General features: G+C 51.4%; 1 protein-coding gene across 6 annotated transcripts in view; it reads left to right on the top strand.

Moving 5' to 3' along the window:
• Nucleotides 1-19,338, top strand: part of Zc3h18 (zinc finger CCCH-type containing 18) — a 52,526-nt gene that overhangs the window by 30,533 nt on the left and 2,655 nt on the right. For 5 of the 6 annotated variants that reach the window (XM_008840551.3, XM_008840552.3, XM_008840549.3 and 2 more), the window contains 10 exons: nt 8,723-8,914; nt 9,755-9,874; nt 12,668-12,772; nt 13,041-13,184; nt 13,375-13,440; nt 14,711-14,871; nt 14,981-15,177; nt 15,736-15,829; nt 18,628-18,724; nt 19,102-19,338. In XM_008840551.3, the coding sequence (XP_008838773.1) occupies nt 8,723-8,914; nt 9,755-9,874; nt 12,668-12,772; nt 13,041-13,184; nt 13,375-13,440; nt 14,711-14,871; nt 14,981-15,177; nt 15,736-15,829; nt 18,628-18,724; nt 19,102-19,300 (1,375 nt within the window). In that variant the 3' untranslated portion in view covers nt 19,301-19,338. The remainder of the gene's footprint in view (nt 1-8,722; nt 8,915-9,754; nt 9,875-12,667; nt 12,773-13,040; nt 13,185-13,374; nt 13,441-14,710; nt 14,872-14,980; nt 15,178-15,735; nt 15,830-18,627; nt 18,725-19,101) is intronic. The other variant, XM_008840548.3, reaches the window with a different exon arrangement.

The raw sequence follows: 19,338 nt of genomic DNA, 5'->3' as shown, positions 1-19,338 counted from the left end.
GGGCTGATCCAGTTAGGCGGACACTACACCAGGCTGAGGTATCATTTGCCTAATCCAGGGTTGCAAGATTTACCTTTACATTTTCCTCTACTAAAAGTTTCATACTTTTGCCGGGTGTGGTGGTGCACACCTTTAGTCCCAGCACTTGGGAGGCAGAGGCAGGCAGATCTCTGTGAGTTCAAGGCCAGCTAGGACTACAGGGAGACCTTGTCTCAAAAAAGACCAAAAAAAAAGTTTCATACTCACAGCTTTTATTTCTAAGCCTTTGACCTATTTTTATTCTAATTTGAGTGAAATGTGTGGGGCATAAGCTGCCCTCCTTCACCACACCTTCAGTTTGCCCGTCACCGTCTCTTGAGAAGGTTTTTCCCTGGTGAGCGAAGTCTTGGCACCCTGGTCAAAATCAAAGATTAAGAGTGTTTATTGCAGGGCTGGAGAGATGGCTCAGCAGTTAAGAGCACGGCTGTTCTTGCAGAGGACCCGGGTTCGGTTCCCAGCACCCACATGGCAGCTAACAACTGTCCGTAACTCCAGTCCCAGGGGATCTAACAGCCTCTTCTGACCTCTGCGGGCATTGCACGACACGGTTGCACTTACCTACATGTAGGCAATACATACACATAAAATAAAAGTAATAAATAAAATATTAAAAAATATGTATTTTTAAAAGAGTGTTTATTGGGCTAGAGAGATGACTTAGCAGCTAAAATCACTTACTGTTCTTCCAAAGGATGCAGGTTCAGTTCCAGCTCCCACATAATGACTAACAACTGTCCTAACTCCAGTTCCAAGAGATCCGATGCCCTCTTCTGGCCTCCATAGGGTTTGCATGCATGTGGTGCGTTTACATACATGCAGGCAAAACAGTCATATGCATGAAATAAAAATAGTTCCAAAATGGCCAGGCGTGGTGGTGCACGCCTTTAGTCCCAGCAGTTGGAAGGCAGAGGCAGGTTAATCTCTGTGAGTTCAAGGCCAGCCTGGTCTACATACCGAGTTTCAGGCCAGCTGGGGCTACAAGGAGACCCTGTCTTAAAAAGACCAAAAAAAAATAATAATTCCAAAAAAAATTTTTTTTAAAGAGTGTTTATTGCTGTTCATTATGGCACACGCCTTTAATCTCAGCACTCGGAGGCAAAGGCAGGTGTATTTATAAGTTTGATGCCAGCCTGGTTTATATAGCAAGTTCTGGGCCAGCCAGGCCTGCATGATAAGACCGTAACTCCCCCCCCCAAAAAAAGGGCATTTCTAAAGAGCTTAATGACAGCCACCCCACAGTGCCAGCACTCATGCTTGGGGGTATTGTATTGAGGGGCTCCAAGTAGCTCCAGGTTTAAGAAGTGACCCAGAGCCCTTCCAGGCTCAGGTGTCCATGTTATCTTTGACTTGGATCTTGTAGATTTAAATCCTGGGCTTGCCAAACATGGCTGTGCTTCTATAACCACCCTGCCAAGCACCTACCTGCTGCCAGCCAGGCAGTGACCTTGGCCACTTTGTGTTGATCCAGCCTGGCTCCTGAGTGCTAGCGCATCATAGCTCTTGTCCTTGGTCACCCTCATAGGCCAGCCCAAGGCTGGTCTCTTCAGGACAGAATTCCCAGGGAGCTCCAGTTCCTTTTTATTCCATTCATTCTGTGGTCACGGCCACAGGCCGCGAGAGCTCTTTCTGGTTGTAGAACATGAGTGTGACCTCCTTTCTGATCCAGGCAGCTAGACTAGAGGTTTTAATCAGGTGGATGTAAAGAACTTTTCTCACAGGGCTAGAGAGATGGTTCAGCAGTTAAGAACACTGACCATTCTTGCAGGAGACCCAGGTTCGAATCCCTGCACCCACATGGCAGCTGTCCGTAACTCGAGTTCCAGGGGATCCGACAGTCTCTTTCGTCCTCCGAGGGCATTGCACAACACAGGTGCACTTACCTACATGCAGGTAATACACGCATACACATAAAATAAAAATAATAAAATATTTTTTTAAATTGAGACAGGCTCTCCCTGTAGCCCCAGCTGTCCTGGAACTCCCTATGTAGACCAGGCTACCTTGAACTCACAGAGATCCGCCTGCCTCTGCTTCCCTAGTGCTGGGATTAAAGGTGAACGCCACCACGCCCGGCCCCAAAACAGAATTTTCATCAAAGAGAGCCCCTTGGGGGACTGTCTTCAGCCTCTGGACAAGAATGTCTGTGTGGAGAGTCTGTACTGGGCACATGGCACTAGGAACAGGTGATAGGGACATCAGCAAGGAGCAGTTACTCTGGATCTGCTGTCCCAGACCTTGTCTTTGTGGCACCCATCTGTTTTTCTCACAACAACCGAACAGCACTCTGCTGTCTCTTCCTCACTGTTGAAGTTCTGCGCTGCCAATGAGCAGGCTTTCCTTAGAATCTTGGGCAACTTGGGACCAGCTTCTCTAGGCCTTGCTGATAGGTGCAGCCTTGCCATGTTCAGATCTCTTTTCAAAGTGGACTTGCCTGCTCCTAAACCTGGGCTGTTTTTGGCCTAGAGTAGAGCTTTTCCACCAGCTCAGTAAGGTGCCTCTGTGTAGGAGGGGGAATCCCTATTGCGAAACCTGCTCCTAATCTTTGCAGCCAAGTGGGTGTCTCAGCCCACAGAGCTAAGGCGGCCAGCACCACATGCTTTAGCCTCAGTAAATCCCGTGACTGTAGGTGTGAAGAGTCCCTGGCCCTTCGTGGAGGAGTCACCTGGACTCTGTGTTGGAGGCTGTTACAGCTGGGCACTGCTGGGCACGTTTGCTCAGCTTCTGGCCACTAGCACTTGATGGACAGTTTACTCTTTAGAAGCCACTACACTCCTGATAGAGTTCAGGTCCTTCTGTCTGTGCCCTTCATAGCCCTACCTGGTGAGCGCTTTCTGGAGCTATTGCTTCATCACAATCCCTTTAGAATGATCCTGCTTCTCTGCCAATGTGAGATGCCCTGGGGTCTCCACTTGGGGTGGAAAAGGCTAAGGATCTCTTACCCCTGGGTGAGGGGCTTTCCATGGTGAAGATGTTCATATATGTGTAACTGTTACCTGTGTGTCTGTTCTGCACTTGCACAGGCATAGGTGAGATTGCAGTCTTGTCTAGAATGGGCACAGGCTAGTCACTTTGGTCTGTTGTGGCTGATCTGGACTCCAGTATCTGCACAACACAAGCTTTTTTCTTGAGTGAGTGCCCCTCCCTGAGTTTTTAGACAAGGCCCCACTGATTTACTGAGGCAGAGCTTTAACTCACAGTCCTCATGCCTCAGCCGTAGCTGGTTACAGGCCCGAACCACCAGGCCTGGCTCTGCTTTATGGCCACATTTTCAGTGCCATCATTTTGATGAGCATGTTGGACAGGGTAGAATTCATTGATTCCAGGAGCTTGAGACTCTTTGGTTATACGTGACCCCTGTGGTGCTTCCACCACCTCCCGGACTCCTGCTGTACCTCATTGAATTGCTGAAGGAATTGCCTGGCCATCTGCTGAAGATGCGTAGAGAATATGTATGACTCTCTTGGTATTAAAATCCAGTTATAGAGACCTGGAACCCGAGTTGTTAGGTGTATGTAGATATATCCAGATACAGTCCTGGATTAGAAAAGGTTACTGCAAGAGTGAGCTCCTCTGTCCAAGGTTCCAAATCTTTATTTATTGTAAGGTGGGGAGTGGAAACGTGAGCTGAAGAGCCAAGCACGGTGTGGCAGTATTGCAGGTGTCAGAAAGGTGTTTTAGTGAGGTTTGCCCACCACTTGAAATAGTACAAATGGCTTTGTTGATGTTTTTATTGGCTCGCTCCGTGTGGCCCAGCCTTGAATTTCTGATCCTCCTGCCCCAGCTTCCCAGGTGCTGGGATTCCAGGTGTGAGGCCTCCTGGGATGATCAATAACTCAAGCTAAGCGGAACACACATATGCGATTTTGGTCTGTGTTTTGTTGGGATCTTTTGCACTAGGCACATGTTGACCTTTTGTGTTCCTTGGGACATGGTAGAGAAATGGCAGTAGGAAATGCCACTGGGATGTGGCGGACACAAGCATCCACTGTCCCAGGCTGAAGGTGTGACTTCCATTCAGAAGTCCAGGCTGGTGCCACAACCCTGAATAAACTAGTCTCCTTTGGCCCAGTGCCTTCATCTCTAAGAGGCGCAGTCCCTAGAGACTGCTCTTTGTTTGTGTCTGAACAAAAGGTGGTTGGTGACTGGTGAGGGCTAATGGCAGAGTTACCAGCCCCCTTCCCCAGCCACTCCTGAAGAAGCATGGCAGGGCACATGGTGTTTGTATTCAGAGCCGTAAGAGAAGACCAGACAGCAAGTATGGAGAGAGGCTCATAATAAGACATAATGGCAAACTTGGAGGAGAGTGCACAGGATTTCCACTCCTGGGACATTCCACAGGGAAGTAGGAATTACTGAGCTTGCAGTTTCTTTAGCCAATGGAAGTCATCCATGTGTGGAGTTTCAGAATATCAGCCCCCAACATGCTAAGACTGCAGTTTGTGCCTTCCTGGGTGTGTGGACATAAAGAAGTGCAGTGAGGCCAGGCGTGGTGGTGCACACCTTTAATCCTGGCACTCAGAGTCAGAGGCAGCCAAATCTCTGTGAGTTCGAGGCCAGCTGGGACTACAGAGAGACCCTATCTCACAAATACCAAAAAAAAAAAGTAGTAGTAGTACAGTGAGAGCCACCCACTCATCCACTGAGGGAGGGCACAGTGCTGTGCACCATGGCCAGGTAGGACTCAAAAACCTGTTCTACTCAGTTTCCTGGGAGATAAGCAAAGTGCATGCCCCCTGAGAGTTGGCACATTGAGGTAGGAGGGAAGAGCCCACACACCATGGATTCTCTCTTCCTGTCTTTAGATGATAACTCTTCCATCCACTGGACTTTACTCTTTGACCCCAAACTTGGCAGCTTTTCAGGTTGGAGTTCCCAGACGTGTGGGCTGGCCACCTTGCTCATCAGCAGTTCACTTCCTTCTGTGGTCCTGGCACAGTGAGGCACTCACGTGCTGCACCACCCTGGGCTTCTGCGTGGCCAGCCTCAGCATTGGCTGGGGCAGCATAGCTGACCCTTGCCCTGCAGAGACTCCAGCAGCCTTGAATATGGGACTGTGCTGGGAGATAAGAGGGTGCTACAGCCATGCAGAAGGCCAAGGTCAGAGACTACGTGTGACGTCTTCTCTGTAGAAGCATCTGTACATTCCAAACCTGTCTTTGCTGGCAGCTTCCTACTGGACTCCCTGACCAGCATTCTTCCCCATGGTACAGCCTCCAACTGCTGAAACAGCCAGGCAGGCACCATGGCTTGGGAGGCGTTTCTAGGGCATTGTGGCCTCCTGCCACTTCATGTTCTACCTAGCTTTCTAGGTCTGACTGGGGTGTCTGGGTGGTAACCCTGAGAGGAGGACGCCACTCATTTTTCTCAGGCTGTCTGGAAAAGCAAAGATAACAGCCAATGTCACTCCTACGGACACCAAGCTTGGACCTTGCCAGTCAGAGCACAACTCGGGTGCTGGCTGGCTGGTGTCACCTGCCAGCTCAAGAACTGGCTACCTTGGGACATGTTGAGACGTGAGCTTGGTGGTCATGGATGTTCTGTGTTGCCAAGCCTGTTGGCAGTGGCAAGCATATCAGTCTTGCAGCTTTTTCTTCTAAATGTTCTATGAACATTTTTCTCAAGTGAACTTGATAATGAACTCTTTACTGATGGTATATCCAGTCATTGTTCCAAATGACCTACCACTGACATGGAGTTGGTTGGACCACCTGCATCTGAAGTCATAGCATTTCCTATGGTTTCACCCATACAGGTGCACCCACTCAAGGCAGAAAACTAGCTGAGCCTGCCATTTGACTTTGGCAGTTTGTAGCCCTGAGAGCCTAGGTTCGTTTTTTTTTTTTTCTGCTTTTGTCCTGTCTCTGTCTCTCTGTCTCTCTGTCTCTCTCTCTCTCTCTCTCTCTCTCTCTCTCTCTCTCTCTCTCTCTCTGCTTGTTACACACTTCATACTTTCATACCTTAGATGCTTCTAATTTTTTTTAATGTGTATGAGTGTTTTGTCTACATGTATATAGGTACACTTGCGTTGTACAGTGCTAACAGAGGACAGAAGAGGAAATTCATCCCTGGAACTGGAATTACGGATGATTGTTAACACCATGTGGATGCTGGGATTTGAACCCCAGATCCTTTGCAAGAGCAGCTAGTGCTCTTAACTGCTGAGCCATCTCTTCAGCCCAATGCGTCTACTTTTTAAGTCTTAATACCTTTTATTTTTCTATTTTAGTGGTACTGGGGGTTGAACTCATGGTTTGACATGTACTAGGCAAGCACTCTACCACTGAGCTATATCCACAGAGCCTTAAAAACTATGGGACCAGGCATAGTGGCTCACTTTACTCCTAGTACTCAGGAGGCAGAGACAGGTAAATCTCTGAGTTCAAGACTGACCTGGTGTACGTAGCAAGCTGCAGGCCAGCCAGGACTACATAGTGAGAGACTGTGTCTCACAAAATATATATATATATTAAAAAAAAAAAAAAAAAACGGGCTAGAGGTGGCTCAGAGGTTAAGAGCACTGGCTGCTCTTGTAGAGAACACAGGTTCAGTTCCCAGCATCCACATACATGGCAGCTAACAGCCATACCTCTGCAGGCATTATATACATGGATACGTTTATGTACAAGTAAAACACTCCTACACATAAAATATAAATAAATTAAAAATATAAAAATAACCTTTGGGCCGGGTCTGGTGGTATATTCCTTTAATCCCAGCACTTGGGAGGCAGAGGCAGACAGATCTCTGTGAGTTCCAGGATAGTTGGGGCTACAGAGAGACCCTGTCTCAAAGAGACAGGAAAAAAAAAACCTTTGGAAGGAAATATTGCATCATTGCTACAAAGTAAACACCAGACCATGTGCCACAGTGAGTCACTGGAGTGGTGATGTCTAAACTTAGGTGGACGTCTAGTCGCTAACAGAAGTCAGCATTGCACTGCCATCCATGGGATGAGGACATGGTGGGCAGCCCTTCTCCTTGGGGGGCCTGAGATAGCCCCCTCCGATGAAGATAGTGCCCCTGGTGCTAGGACCAGGTGCTTGCTCTACAGGGGTAAGAGTCAAGACCCATCAGAAACACCAATCTAGGGGAGACACCATAGCACCCTCACTGGCCCCACTGCTGAAGGTGCCATTCCCTGTGGGTCCCAGTGTCCACAGGAAGTGGAGGGCTATTCCTGCAGAGAGGACTTGAATACTGCTGCCATTGCACCTAAAGAAAAGGGAACTCCCCACAGCGTGGTAACCCTCCACTTCTCTGTGGAAGGACTGTGCCGACCAGGTGACTAATGTAGTGCCCAGTGCCTCTGGTATCTGTTTCCTCTTAGTTTTTAGGATGAGAACATCCAGGAAGTAGAAAGGTGAAAGCAGTAGCCTATGGCAGGCAACGGCAGCAGGTTCTCACTTCTTTCCTGCGTTGTTTGGGGCATTAGCTCCTGGGTTAGGACTGAGATAAGAAGGACACAAGCCATATTTCGTGTGTCCTTGGGACTTCAGCACTAGGTGCTGATGCAGCTGGACCTCAGCAGACAATAGGCCTGGTACCTAATACGGGATGCTGAGTACGCAGGCTCTGAAAACACAACTAGTTAGGGGTTGTTTTAGGGTGACAAGGCTCTCCTTGGTGCCTTTGCCGTGAGCCTGCAGTCTCTCTGGGCACTTGATACCAGTGCTGTTCTGGAGTGAAGCTCGGGCCCTTATTTTCTCGGGCTCTAATCAAGGTGCTCCCCAGTTGCAGATGAGCCTGTCTCTTTAAACAAGTTGGAGACAAAGAAAATGTTTAAGGCATGGATTTGTTAATCGAATTTTTTATTAACCAGCTTTTGGAAATAGTGACTTTTGTTTAATTTCATGAATTTTTTTAAATATTTTATTATTTTTATTTTATGTGTATGTGTGTATTGCTTGCGTGTAGGTAGGTGCACCCATGTCGTACAATGCCTGCAGAGGACAGTGGAGACTGTCGGATCCCCTAAAACTGGAGTTACAGACAGTTGTTAGCTGCCATGTGGGTGCTGGGATTCGAACCCGGGTCTTCTGCAAGAACAGTGTTCTTAACTGCTGAGCTATCTCTCTGGCCCCTAATTTCATGAATATTATGTGCTTACCAGCACTACAGATAAGCATGTTTGGACTTGGTGGTCTCCATATTCACCTGACAATACAGTCAGACAGAAACTAAGTAACGACACCCCCAAAAAGTAATCATCATTGCGGTTAAGAAAAACAGGATGCGTCCAGAAAAGTTGGTATTGCATGTCTGGAGAGAGCTAAGCATTGGAGTGGGTACTGAAGAGGTGGCTCAGCAGTTAGAGCACTGGATGTTCTTGCAAAGGATCTGAGTTTGGTTTCCAGTACCCACACGGCAACTAACACCTATCCTAACTCCAGTTCCAGGAGATCTGACACCTTCTGACCTCCTTGGGCACTGCATGACACAAGTGCACTTACACACATGCAGGCAATATACTCATACGCATAAAATAAAAATAATAAATAAACTCTTTAAAAAAAAAAAAGAACTGGAGTGGAAATCTGCTGCCATCTGACTTTTCTTTGTCTCTTCTCTAAGAGAACGCACAGAATGCTCTCGTCACAGGATGCTCTGGCCTCCCTGATGGCTTCGAGCAGTACTGCTGGGGAAAGGTGGCACATCCTGAGCATGTGACCCTCTGTGATTCCAGCCGTCAAGCTGAGCCACCAAAGAAGGAGGCCACCTCTGTGGGGCCACAGGTAAAGCGAGCCGATGAGTGGAAGGACCCTTGGCGCCGATCCAAGTCTCCCAAGAAAAAACTCGGGGTATCAGTCTCACCAAGCCGGGCACGAAGGCGTCGCAAAACTTCAGCCTCGTCAGCTTCTGCTTCCAACTCCTCCAGGTACAGAGGCGGCTGTGAAGATAGGTGGTTTGGGGACATCTACTGGCTGCCAGGCTGCCATGTGTACATGCGCGTGCGTTCGTGCGTGCGTGCTTGTGTGTGTGTGTGTTCACTGCCCAAAGGCAGGTCAGTAGAATCCTAGGTGAGACTGATGCTGAGAACTAAGGCGTGTGGTGAGATTTGACATCCTCCAGAATGTACAAAAGTAAGTAAGGTGGGTAACCTGGAAGAGCAGAGAGACCAGCCAGGCTGCCCACTGGGGTCTGCAGTCACATAGGGAAGGGAGAGACTGCTCCGAGGTCCTGTGGAAGAGGATCTGGGCTACTGACAGGATCTGCATACTCTGCTGACCAGTCAGCCAGCTTCTCAGAGAATTTGCCTTAGCAGCTCTGAACTCTGGATGTGAACAAAAATGAATGATGAGAGTTGTGTGTCCATGTCCAAGGGAGGAATTAACAGATGGGGTCTGGGAAGGACCTGAAGTGCCTCTGTGTGGACAGATGGAATGGACAGATACAGGAACACAGCTATGTGAGCACAAGGATCAACTTGAAAACTCACACCTTGGCTGTTTCCACCTCTCAGACTAGTCATAGAGTCACCCAGTAACAATAGACACACCCAGCACCCAGTCCTGGTCTCTACAATACTCCATTGAAGTGTAATGGGACTCCGACATGTCTCCAGGTTTCCATGTGTGAGTGTGTATGTCTAGGCATCTGCTTGTGTCTGTGTGTGTAGCCATGCCATCCCACTCTGCACTAACAAAAGAACTGGTTCTCACCCCACTGGAGAGGTGACAGTCATCCCCCTGCCCCTGCCCCGCCCCTTGGCCTACAGGTCATCCTCACGGTCTTCATCCTACTCTGGCTCCGGCTCCTCCCGGTCCCGGTCCTCATCCTACAGCTCCTACTCCAGCCGCTCTTCCAGACACAGCTCATTCTCAGGCAGCCGGTCCAGGTATGTTCCATCCCATTGCACTGCCAGCAGCTGCAGCAAGCATGGGAGCTCTGGAAAGCTCAAGTGGCCATGCTTCTGTCTGCCACAAAGGGCAGGTACCTGCTTCCAGAATGATTTCGGTAAGCAGTGGGTCTCATGGATGCTTAGGAGCGGTGTGGACTGAGATGCCAGTCTGCATAAACTGCAGGTGCTGGAATCCCTGGGCTGCGTTTGGGGTGGCCAGAGGTGGCTGAAGGGAAGCACAGGGCAGCCTTGTTACCTGGATGACCTGTCTGCTACCAAGGCCACATTCAGCAGGCGCCCACCCTGTTGGGTGGCAGATGTATGTACATCATCCTGGAAAGTTCTAGGAGGTTCAAGAAAGTTTGTTCTCCCCATTGAAAATGGACACTGTGTCAACAGGGGCTGCAGGGAGACCCTGTCTCCAAAAGACACTTGTAGACCTGGTGTAGTGGTACACCTTTAATCCCAGCACTTGGGAGGCAGAGGCAGGTGGATCTCTGGAGTTTAAGGCCAACCTGGTCCACATAGCGAGTTCCAGGCCAGCCAAAGCAAAGTAGTGAGACCCCTATCTTAAAAAAAAAAAAAAAGAAAGAAAGAAAATAGTCACTTGTAGAGTTTTAGGCAAATTGTGCCAACACACAACATTCCCTATCCAGCCTGACCTGACCCCAGGAGTACCTTGTGGGCTGGTCCCTTTGTCAGTCTCTGCCAGTGGGAGGCGCCCTGAGTAGGCCCTTTGTACCTACTGTTCCTGTGTAGATCCTTCCAGTTCTCCCCACAAGCTTCTCTGCAGCCACATCATCCAATAAAGCTGCTAGGGTGGGTGGGAGGGAGTATGTTAATCCTGGTTATTAAATAGTGCATGTGCACACACATGGGCACACACAACCCACTGGTAATAAAATGATCTGTCTCTCCTGTAGCGATTTGGTGCCCCACCAAATGGCACCCCTTCCTGGCAGATGGTCTTGCTTTTAGATGTGGTTGTGGAGAGGATTAGAAAACAGCTCTGAGAGGTCACCAAAGCTGTTGAGTCTGGTGCTCGTGTTAATGTTTTTGTATAAGACATGAAGCTGGTGAAGTAGAAAAGACAGTGGGCTAGAAGCCAGACTCAGACCTTTGGAAGTTTGGGGCTCAGTGTTGGGAGAGAGTTGTATATGTGATGTTTGTTCTGAGTATGCAGCTGGTAATGATGGCAGAAGATGGCCAGGAAGAAAGCTCTGTGCTATCACCATGTCCTAAGGTTAGAGGCACCTTGGGTCAAGGAGGCAGCTGGAACAGGGTACAGAGGGAAAGGATGGCAGGTTTCACTCTACAGGTGTTTCTGGGCCCTTCTCAATAAGCCTAGCACTGGAGGGAAGGAGTTGAGTAGATCACACAGCACACAGGAGAGTCCTGTGTATCACCCCAAGAGGTATGAGGTCACATTGCAAGAGATGCCAGTCGGGTCGCTCCACCTTCTCACACCCCATTGATTGCTCCAGAAGCTTTGCCATATGTCATCATTGCACGTCACATGCTTAGCCGTTCCCCACAGTAGGCATTCCCTATTCAGCGGCTCAGCCTCCCCAGCACTGTCCCCCTGGAAGCCTGCAGGGCTGGGTGGCCTTCATTCAAGTGAGGAAGGAGACTTGGCCTTCTGGCCTCAGCTCTACAGCTGTCCTTCCTGTTCACCTGCAGTGGGTTAATGCGGGTACGGGACATGCTGTGAGGAAGGAACGCAGGCTGGGAGGGGAAGCGAATCTGACAGGCTGCCCCAGGGGTCTCGGAGGGTCCTTCTGGTTGCACCTATTTCCTGTTCTTTCCACAGCAGCCACCTGTGAGGTGAGGCAGTGAGTGGGAGGCCACAAGAGTAAGCCAGTTTTAGGTTTTCCAGGCACTTGACTTAGAACCAAGGAGCATGCAGGACTGCAGGAGCCCAGCCAGGTCTCCTTTCAGCTGTTGGCCTCCTAGTCAGAGATCATGAGACTCCTATCATGATAGTTTGAGTTGTTTTTTTTTTAATGTGTATGAATGTATTGCCTGCATGCATGCAAGTGTACCCGTGTCATGCAGTACCCATGGAGGTTTGAAGAGGGTGTCGGATCCCCTGGAACTGGAGTTAACAGATGGTTGTTAGCCACCATGTCGGTGCTGGGAATCGAACCCGGGTCCTCTGCAAGAGCAGGCAGTGCTCTTAACCACTGAGCCATCTCTCCAGCCCCTACATGATGGTTTTTAAATAGAGAACATAAACACCCAGCCCTGTCACCCTCTTACCTCAAGTGTGACCTCACTGTCAGAACCCTATCCTGGAAACTCCACCTGGACCCAGCCACCTCTCCAGGGCCCTTTGTCACCCTGCTGACACCCAAAACCTGTGTCATAATATTTATTCATGACTTCGTAGCACTAACACTCCCATCTTACCTCCTGATGTCATGGCTTACCTCTGTAGCCTATGTCTGCTGACTCTGTGTTTGGAACCCTCATAGCTAGTGGCCCTGCCACCTTCCAGCCACTTGGGTCTCTCAGGTCCCACACCCAGCCTAGAGCCATACCCACCATTCACACCTAGGGTCACGAACCCCTGCTCTCAGGCACCCATTCCTTCCTGGGGCCACAAGCTGCCCCTTGATGTTCTCCTCTGCCAAGTGTGTATTTTGTCAGATGGTAAAGCTGCTCAAACAGAATTTAAATCTGAGGAATTCTCTGTGGTTCGGGGCAGCCTCCTGGGGGATGCACCCAGCCCTGGCCAGTGAGGGGATCTTCCCAGCACCAGACCCTCCTCACACTCTCTTTGTTCCCCAGGTCCCGGTCCTTCTCCTCGTCCCCATCCCCGTCTCCCACACCTTCCCCACACAGACCTCCAGTCAGAACCAAGGGGGAGCCGGCCCCGCCTCCTGGGAAAGCAGGGTGAGTCCTGTCTCCAGGGTTTCCAGCCTCTTCCACTGTCCATCTCTTCCCATCCCATGCTGGGACTAGAGGTGAAGCAGCCGCCAAGGGAGGCATATATGGCTCCCAGGAGGTGGGCGGAGGCACGGGCTCAGCACCTAGACTCGGATCCCTGTGGCCTGGACCTTGGCAGCCATGTGCCATGTCTGAACTGCAGAGCCCTGAGATGTGGGTGCACTGAGCAGGGACCCTAGTCCTACTCTGCCTTGAGCCTGCCTCTGCCTCCCAGGGAGAAGTCAGTAAAGAAGCCAGCCCCGGCCCCAGCCCTGCCACAGGCCGCCAAAACCACTGCTCCTGTCCCCGAGCCTGCCAAAGCAGGAGAGCCCCGCGAGGCCAGGAGGAAGGAGCGGCAAACCAGGACTCCCCCCAGGAGGTAAGCGTGTAGACTTGTGACCCTGGGGGGTTTCCCTTCCCTTTGTGCCACCGGGGAGTAGGCACTGATTTAAAAATACTCAGAGCCTGGGGAGGGGAGGGCATTCCCAGGGAAACAGCCTGGTGTACAGGAGGGCTCTAACCCAGCGAGGGCGCTGCCTCTGAGGTAGACTGTGGTATTTGTGTTGCAGACGGACACTGAGTGGCAGCGGCAGTGGCAGCGGCAGCAGCTACAGTGGCTCCAGTTCCCGATCCAGGTCACTTGCTCAGTCCCACTCTCTGTGGACCTTACCTCTTACCCCTCACCCAGGTGGACTGTCCGTGCTAGTACGAAAGCCTGGTTTGGCCTTGACAGACAGCTTCATGAACATGGCCTCCTTCCCACATGGCACCTAACCATGAGGGAAGAAACCAAGGAGCATGCAGCCCAACAGAACAGAGCAAGGCCAACCCCAGGTCCTCTGTCAACACCTTCATGGAGGATGTTGGGGTCCTCCCTGGGTTGCCACTCTCCACTGGAGGGAGGGAGAGCCCATGAAGAAAACCAGAGAGAATGTAGAAGACAGAGTCAGCCCCTCTTAGGATCTTGGCACCCAGTTTTTTCTGCATGCTCGAGTAGCTGGACTTTATGCATTTGTCCAAGGCTTTAGCAGTTTGACCCAGCCATTTTTGCAAAGCTAGAAAGCACTCAGCTTGCTCTCTCTCTCCTCTCCCTGTTCTGGCACCTGATGACTTCAGAAAGAGCCACCTGGTGTTTGATAGGCGTGCCGTTTGTCCACATCTGGGGCACCATCTACCCATCCCTGGGCGTGCCCTGTGGGGAAGTGAACTGCCACTTCGTGTTTAATTTGCTGTTGGCCAAGAGCCATCTGCTTTTTTCTTTTTTTCTTTTTTTTGAGATTGGAGTTTCACTGTGTTACCCAGATGATCTTGAACTCCTAGGCTCAGTCAGTCCTCCCAAGGAGCTGGGACCACCAGGGCTTAGCACACCTGCCAATAGCCATTACCCCTCTGTTGTACAGCTTTTTTTAAGAGAGGGTCTCACTTTGTAGTCCTGGCTAGCCTGAAACTCACAGAGACCTGCCTCTGCCTCCTAAGTACTAGAACTACAGGCAAATTCTGACCCCACCCCAGCATATGTTGTATGTTGTGCACCTTTAACCAGCTTAAAACTGTGTCCTCACAACCGTGGGTGGGGCTCCATCACATTTCCCTTCTCAGCAGTGTCACCCAGGTTAGAGAAGTGGAGACCTCAGTCATGGCACAGCTTAGCCCCTTTGCTGTGCAGTACCTCTGAGAGCTCCTTGAGGTCCCTGCTCTATTGGTGTGCATTCCATAGAAACTTCCACCCTCTCCCGTCAGCCTTCAGCCCAGCCATCTTGTGGTTGGCGTCTAGTTGAGGGGTAGAGCTGATCTTGTGTGGGTAGAGAAAAGCCATAGAGACCCAACGCCCCTCTGACCAGCCTTCAACCCAGCCATCTTGTGGTTGACTCCTAGCTGAGGGTCACAGCTGCGTGTGTTGTCCAGGTCCCTGAGTGTGAGCAGCGTCTCCTCAGTGTCCAGCGCCACCTCGAGTAGCAGCTCAGTGCACAGTGTGGACTCAGAGGACATGTATGCAGACCTGGCCAGCCCTGTGTCCTCAGCCAGCTCTCGATCCCCCACCCCTGCCCAGACCAAGAAGGAGAGAGGTAGGCAGGGCCCTCAACCCGAGGAGCAGGGGGCAGATTGTTGGCACAGACTGCCTGCCCCACAGTCTGTGCACACGGGAACCTGTGACTGAGGGTTTGTTGTTGGCAGGAAAATCTAAAAAAGAAGACGGTGTAAAAGAGGAAAAGCGGAAACGGGATCCATCTGCCCAGACGCCCAAGTCCTCAAAAGCTCCAGCGGGTGGGAAATCCTCTCAGCAGGCCACAGCCCAGCAGGCACCACCCGGGCAGCCTCAGCAAGGCTCCTTCGTGGCCCACAAGGAGATCAAGCTGACACTGCTGAATAAGGTGAGGCTGAGGGGCCAGGCCAGCACTGCTGCACCTAGGCCTGGGTGCTGGGGACTCCAGGGAACAGCCTTAAGGTCCACCTTGCCCCTGAGCTGAGAGATGGCCAAGCAAGTGGCCTGGCACACACATCAGCACAGGCCAGAGGTCAGCACCTTAGCACTACAGCCTCTTCAGCCTCTGAGCACACTTCCTGTTAACCTGCGGCCTGGACAGTTCCACACAGCAGCTTTGGGGCAGCAGGCAGGCAGCCTGAGTCCTTATCCTCAAAGCCCCACAGTTCTGACCCCACCCCAGCATCGGCCCTCCCCAATACTATCTGGATGTCCAGAGGGCCAAGGCCTGGCATGTTGGGGTCGTGCAAGGCCTCTTCCCATGCAGCACAGAGTGCCCAACACATTGTGGCATGGGCCACAGAGCTGTTTGATATGGGGGCAGGGCCCAAAGGCTGAGCTGTGGGAACAAAACCATGTGCAGCCAAGGCGCAGGATGCACCACACCCCCTGCACTGCCTGGTGCCCACCCAGGCCCTGCCACCCTGACAGTGCTGTGCTATTCCAGGCAACTGACAAAGGAAGCAGGAAGCGCTACGAACCATCAGACAAGGACCGGCAGAGTCCTCCTGCCAAGAAAGCCAACCTGTCCCCAGACCGAGGTGAGTTCCTAGTCCAGGGCTGAGGTATACTTGGCCAGAGGCCCCACCTGCAGGACTTGGACATTTCATCTGCTCTATAAACTATCAAGGAGATGCCTGAGGAGCCCCCCTACTGTGCACGTTCTATCAACCAGTACCCACAGTGTTAGGGATTTAAACTTTGAGGCTGGTCATGGTGGCATGTTTTAATCCCAGCATTTGGGAGGCAGAGGCAGGCGGTATCTGAGAGTTCGAGGCCAGCCTGGTCTACATAGGTGTTCTGGGTCAGCTAGGGCTACAGGGAGACCCTGTCCCAAAAAAGACAAAAAAGAAAAGAAATTTAAGCTTCGGTTTTGTTTTTAGTCATGATCTTGTCTCTGTAGCCCAGTCTGGCCTCCAACTCATGATCTTCCTGAATCAGCCTCCCAAGTGTTAGGGTTCTAGGTATATACCACTTGTTCCAATAGGAAACTCTTTTTAATCTTTAATAGTCTTGGGTTATAGCTCAGGGGTAGACTACAAGGCCCTGGGTGTGATCCTCAGCACTACCCTCCCAAAAAATAATCAGTAGGAACAAACCTCTGTGTACTGGTACAAATGGGTTTTGTTTGGTTGCAGTTTTGTTTTTTGAGACAGGGTCTCCCTTTGGAGTCCCAGCTGGCCCGGAACTTGCTATGTAGACCATACTGGTCTTGATCTCACAGAGACTAGCCTGCTGCCTCCTAAGTGCTGGGGTTAAAGGCATGTACCACTATACCTGGCCCAAATAGATTTTTTTTTTTTTTGTACTTTATGTGTGTGAATATTTTGCCTACATGCAGGTAAGTGCACCATGTACGTGCAGTGCCTGTGGAGAGTAGAAGAAGGTGTTGGATCCCCTTGGAACTGGAGTTAAGGACAGTTGTTAGCTGCCATGCATGTGGGTGCTAGGAACTGAGCCTGGTCCTCTGCAAGAGCAGCCAGTGCTCTTAACCACTGAGCCAGCTCTCCAGCCCCCTAAATAAAAGTTTTTGATGATGAATAACTAACTGTTCAAACCAGTGTTGGGATGTGGCTTGTTGAAGTGCTTGCCTAGCATGCTTGAAACCCTAGGTTCAAGCCCCAGCACTGCATAAACTGGGTGTGGTGGCACATACCTGTAACCCATAGCACTTGAGAGGTAAAGGCAGGAGGATCAGATGTTCAAGGCCATCCTCAGCTACATAGAGCTGCACATGAGACAGTGTCCCAACAAAAATAATGAAGGCAGCTAAAAGGGACAGGTACAGGTGCTCCAAAACAGAAGAGACTGCCGATCCTCAAGGTGGGGTAGCTTAAGGCAAAGCTGCCGCTACCCTCCTGGACAGGGGATACTCACAAACTCCACGTGTTCCAGGAGCCCCATGTTGGGTGCCAGCTGTGGGGGGGTCTCTCCCTCCCCTCTTGGGTCGTTGGCCACCGGTCCACGAGGATAGAGGGAGCAGAAGCGACGAACGGGGTCAGGATGGCCAGTGAGCACTGATGGAAGAAAGCCCTTCCTGGGAGGCTGGTTCAGTGATACAGCTCCAGATTCAGTGGTACAGCTCTGTTTATCCACTGGGGGTCAGGGAAAATATAGTGTGGAGGCAGCAACCAACGCTTCAGCTGGTAGGTGCTCATAGTATGCTTTATTTACATGTGGTAGGGGGATCCTATCATCTGACTATAGGGCAATGCCTAATTATCATGTAGAAAAAACCTGGGGGCAGTTTTATTGCAGGTAACTATGCCAAAGGTCATGTTCCAAATAAGGTCAGGCATCCCTGCTTGGTGGCACTTACCAGGTAAGTCAGGCAGAGAGCAGGATGTCCTGGCTGAGAAAGGGAGTCCTTCCATATAGCGCCAAGCCCCTTAGAGCTATCCGGACATAGAGGACTACAACCCTAGCAGCAGGGTCCCCCAACAGGCAGGTTCTTAGAGCCAGCACCAGTCAGCCAAGCCCGCATCTCTTGCTGACTTGGTTGTGGCCTCTGCAAGCCTCAGACTCATTGGGATATGTAAGAAAAGCAGTGCCTTGGGGACCAGAAGGGTTTTGGGAACCCCAGCTCTCCCAGGATACCACGTCATTGGCCCCAAGGCCAGGCAGAGAGATGAGAGAATCCTCCTGGCTGGCTTTAATTGGCAGAGCAAAAATCTACATTTCCCTCTTGAAGCAGGAGTGAAGGGAGCTGGCTGCTGTAGGCCAGGGGTCCAGAGCTCATTCCAGACAGGTCCCTGGGCCTGTCAGACAAAAGAGAAAGGAGCTGCTGCCTTGGCTACTTGTACCCTGGGGGAACTTCTTGCCCCAGAGTTAGAGCCACAGTCACTGAGTCACCTGACCTGGTAGGTGCTCAGGCCCTGCCCTCCAGTCTGCTGCCCAGCCCCAAACAGGGGCGGTGGCGGGGGGGGGTTGTCTTTAGACTGGTGGAGTGCAGTGTTCCCACCTCATAGGTGTGCTTTAACTGCTCGGCTCTGCTGAGTGCAGGTGGGTCTGTCCTCGCTCAGCTGCAGGCCCTGCATTGAGGCTTCGTGGACTCTGCTTTCTCAGGCATCACTTGCCTCACCCTTTTTCCTGTGCTCTTCCTGATTCTACTTTACAAAAACAGGCACACCAGCTATCCTGACACTTATTTTTTGAGCAGTCTCTCATGTAGCCCAGGCTGAACTTATGTAGCCAATGACATTCAAGTCCTGATCTTCCTCTACCTCCCAGTGCTGAGTTTGTAGCACCTCTGGCCTGGCTACCTTGACACTTTGGACCTAGGTCACCTGGTGACCCAAGACTCAGGGCGGTGGTCTCAACTCTGTTCCCTGTTGTCCAGGTTCTCGGGACCGGAAGTCAGGGGGAAGACTGGGCTCCCCGAAGCCAGAGCGGCAAAGAGGCCAGAACTCTAAAACCCCTGCTGCTCCAACGGACAGGTAAGACACAGAGAGCTCCTGTGTGCAGAACAGGCTTCTCCTGGGAAAGCCAGTGGAGAGCAGCACTGCCCCAGCTGATGAACCATAGGAGTGGGGATATGTGGAAGGACAGGGACAGTCCCAACCCACTGTTCTGAGATCCCCCTCAGGCTCAGCCTGTGCCCAGCTGCAGAATGCCCCCTTAAAGAGCCCTAGGCAAGGGGCACAGGGTCTCAGGGTAGACACATAGTTGGGTGACCAGCATGGGGTCAGGCTGCAGCCCAAGCTGGCCAGGACCCCTCCAGGTGTCCCCACAGTGGAAGTGTGGAGCCCTGGATGCTCACCCCATAAGCCAGGTCCTTCCTTCTCCCCTGTCTCATGCCTTCTTACCCCTACAGGAAACGCCCACTGTCACCCCAGTCCAAGAGCTCCAGCAAGGTCACCAGTGTGCCCGGCAAGACCACTGACACCACCACTGCGGGCACCAAGTCAGGGAAGACCAGCACATTGTCCCGACGGGAGGAGCTCCTCAAACAGCTCAAGGCCGTGGAGGATGCCATCGCTCGCAAGCGGGCCAAGATCCCAGGGAAGGTGTAGTGGGCCCAGCTCACTCCCTGGAGTAGACTTACGTGTTT

This window comes from Nannospalax galili, unplaced genomic scaffold (assembly GCF_000622305.1).
Source record: "Nannospalax galili isolate Female #2095 unplaced genomic scaffold, S.galili_v1.0 scaffold459, whole genome shotgun sequence".
NCBI classification, from domain to species: domain Eukaryota; kingdom Metazoa; phylum Chordata; class Mammalia; order Rodentia; family Spalacidae; genus Nannospalax; species Nannospalax galili.
The sequence above is the reverse complement of the archived record's forward strand: the minus strand, read 5'-3'. Positions and strand labels throughout refer to the sequence as shown.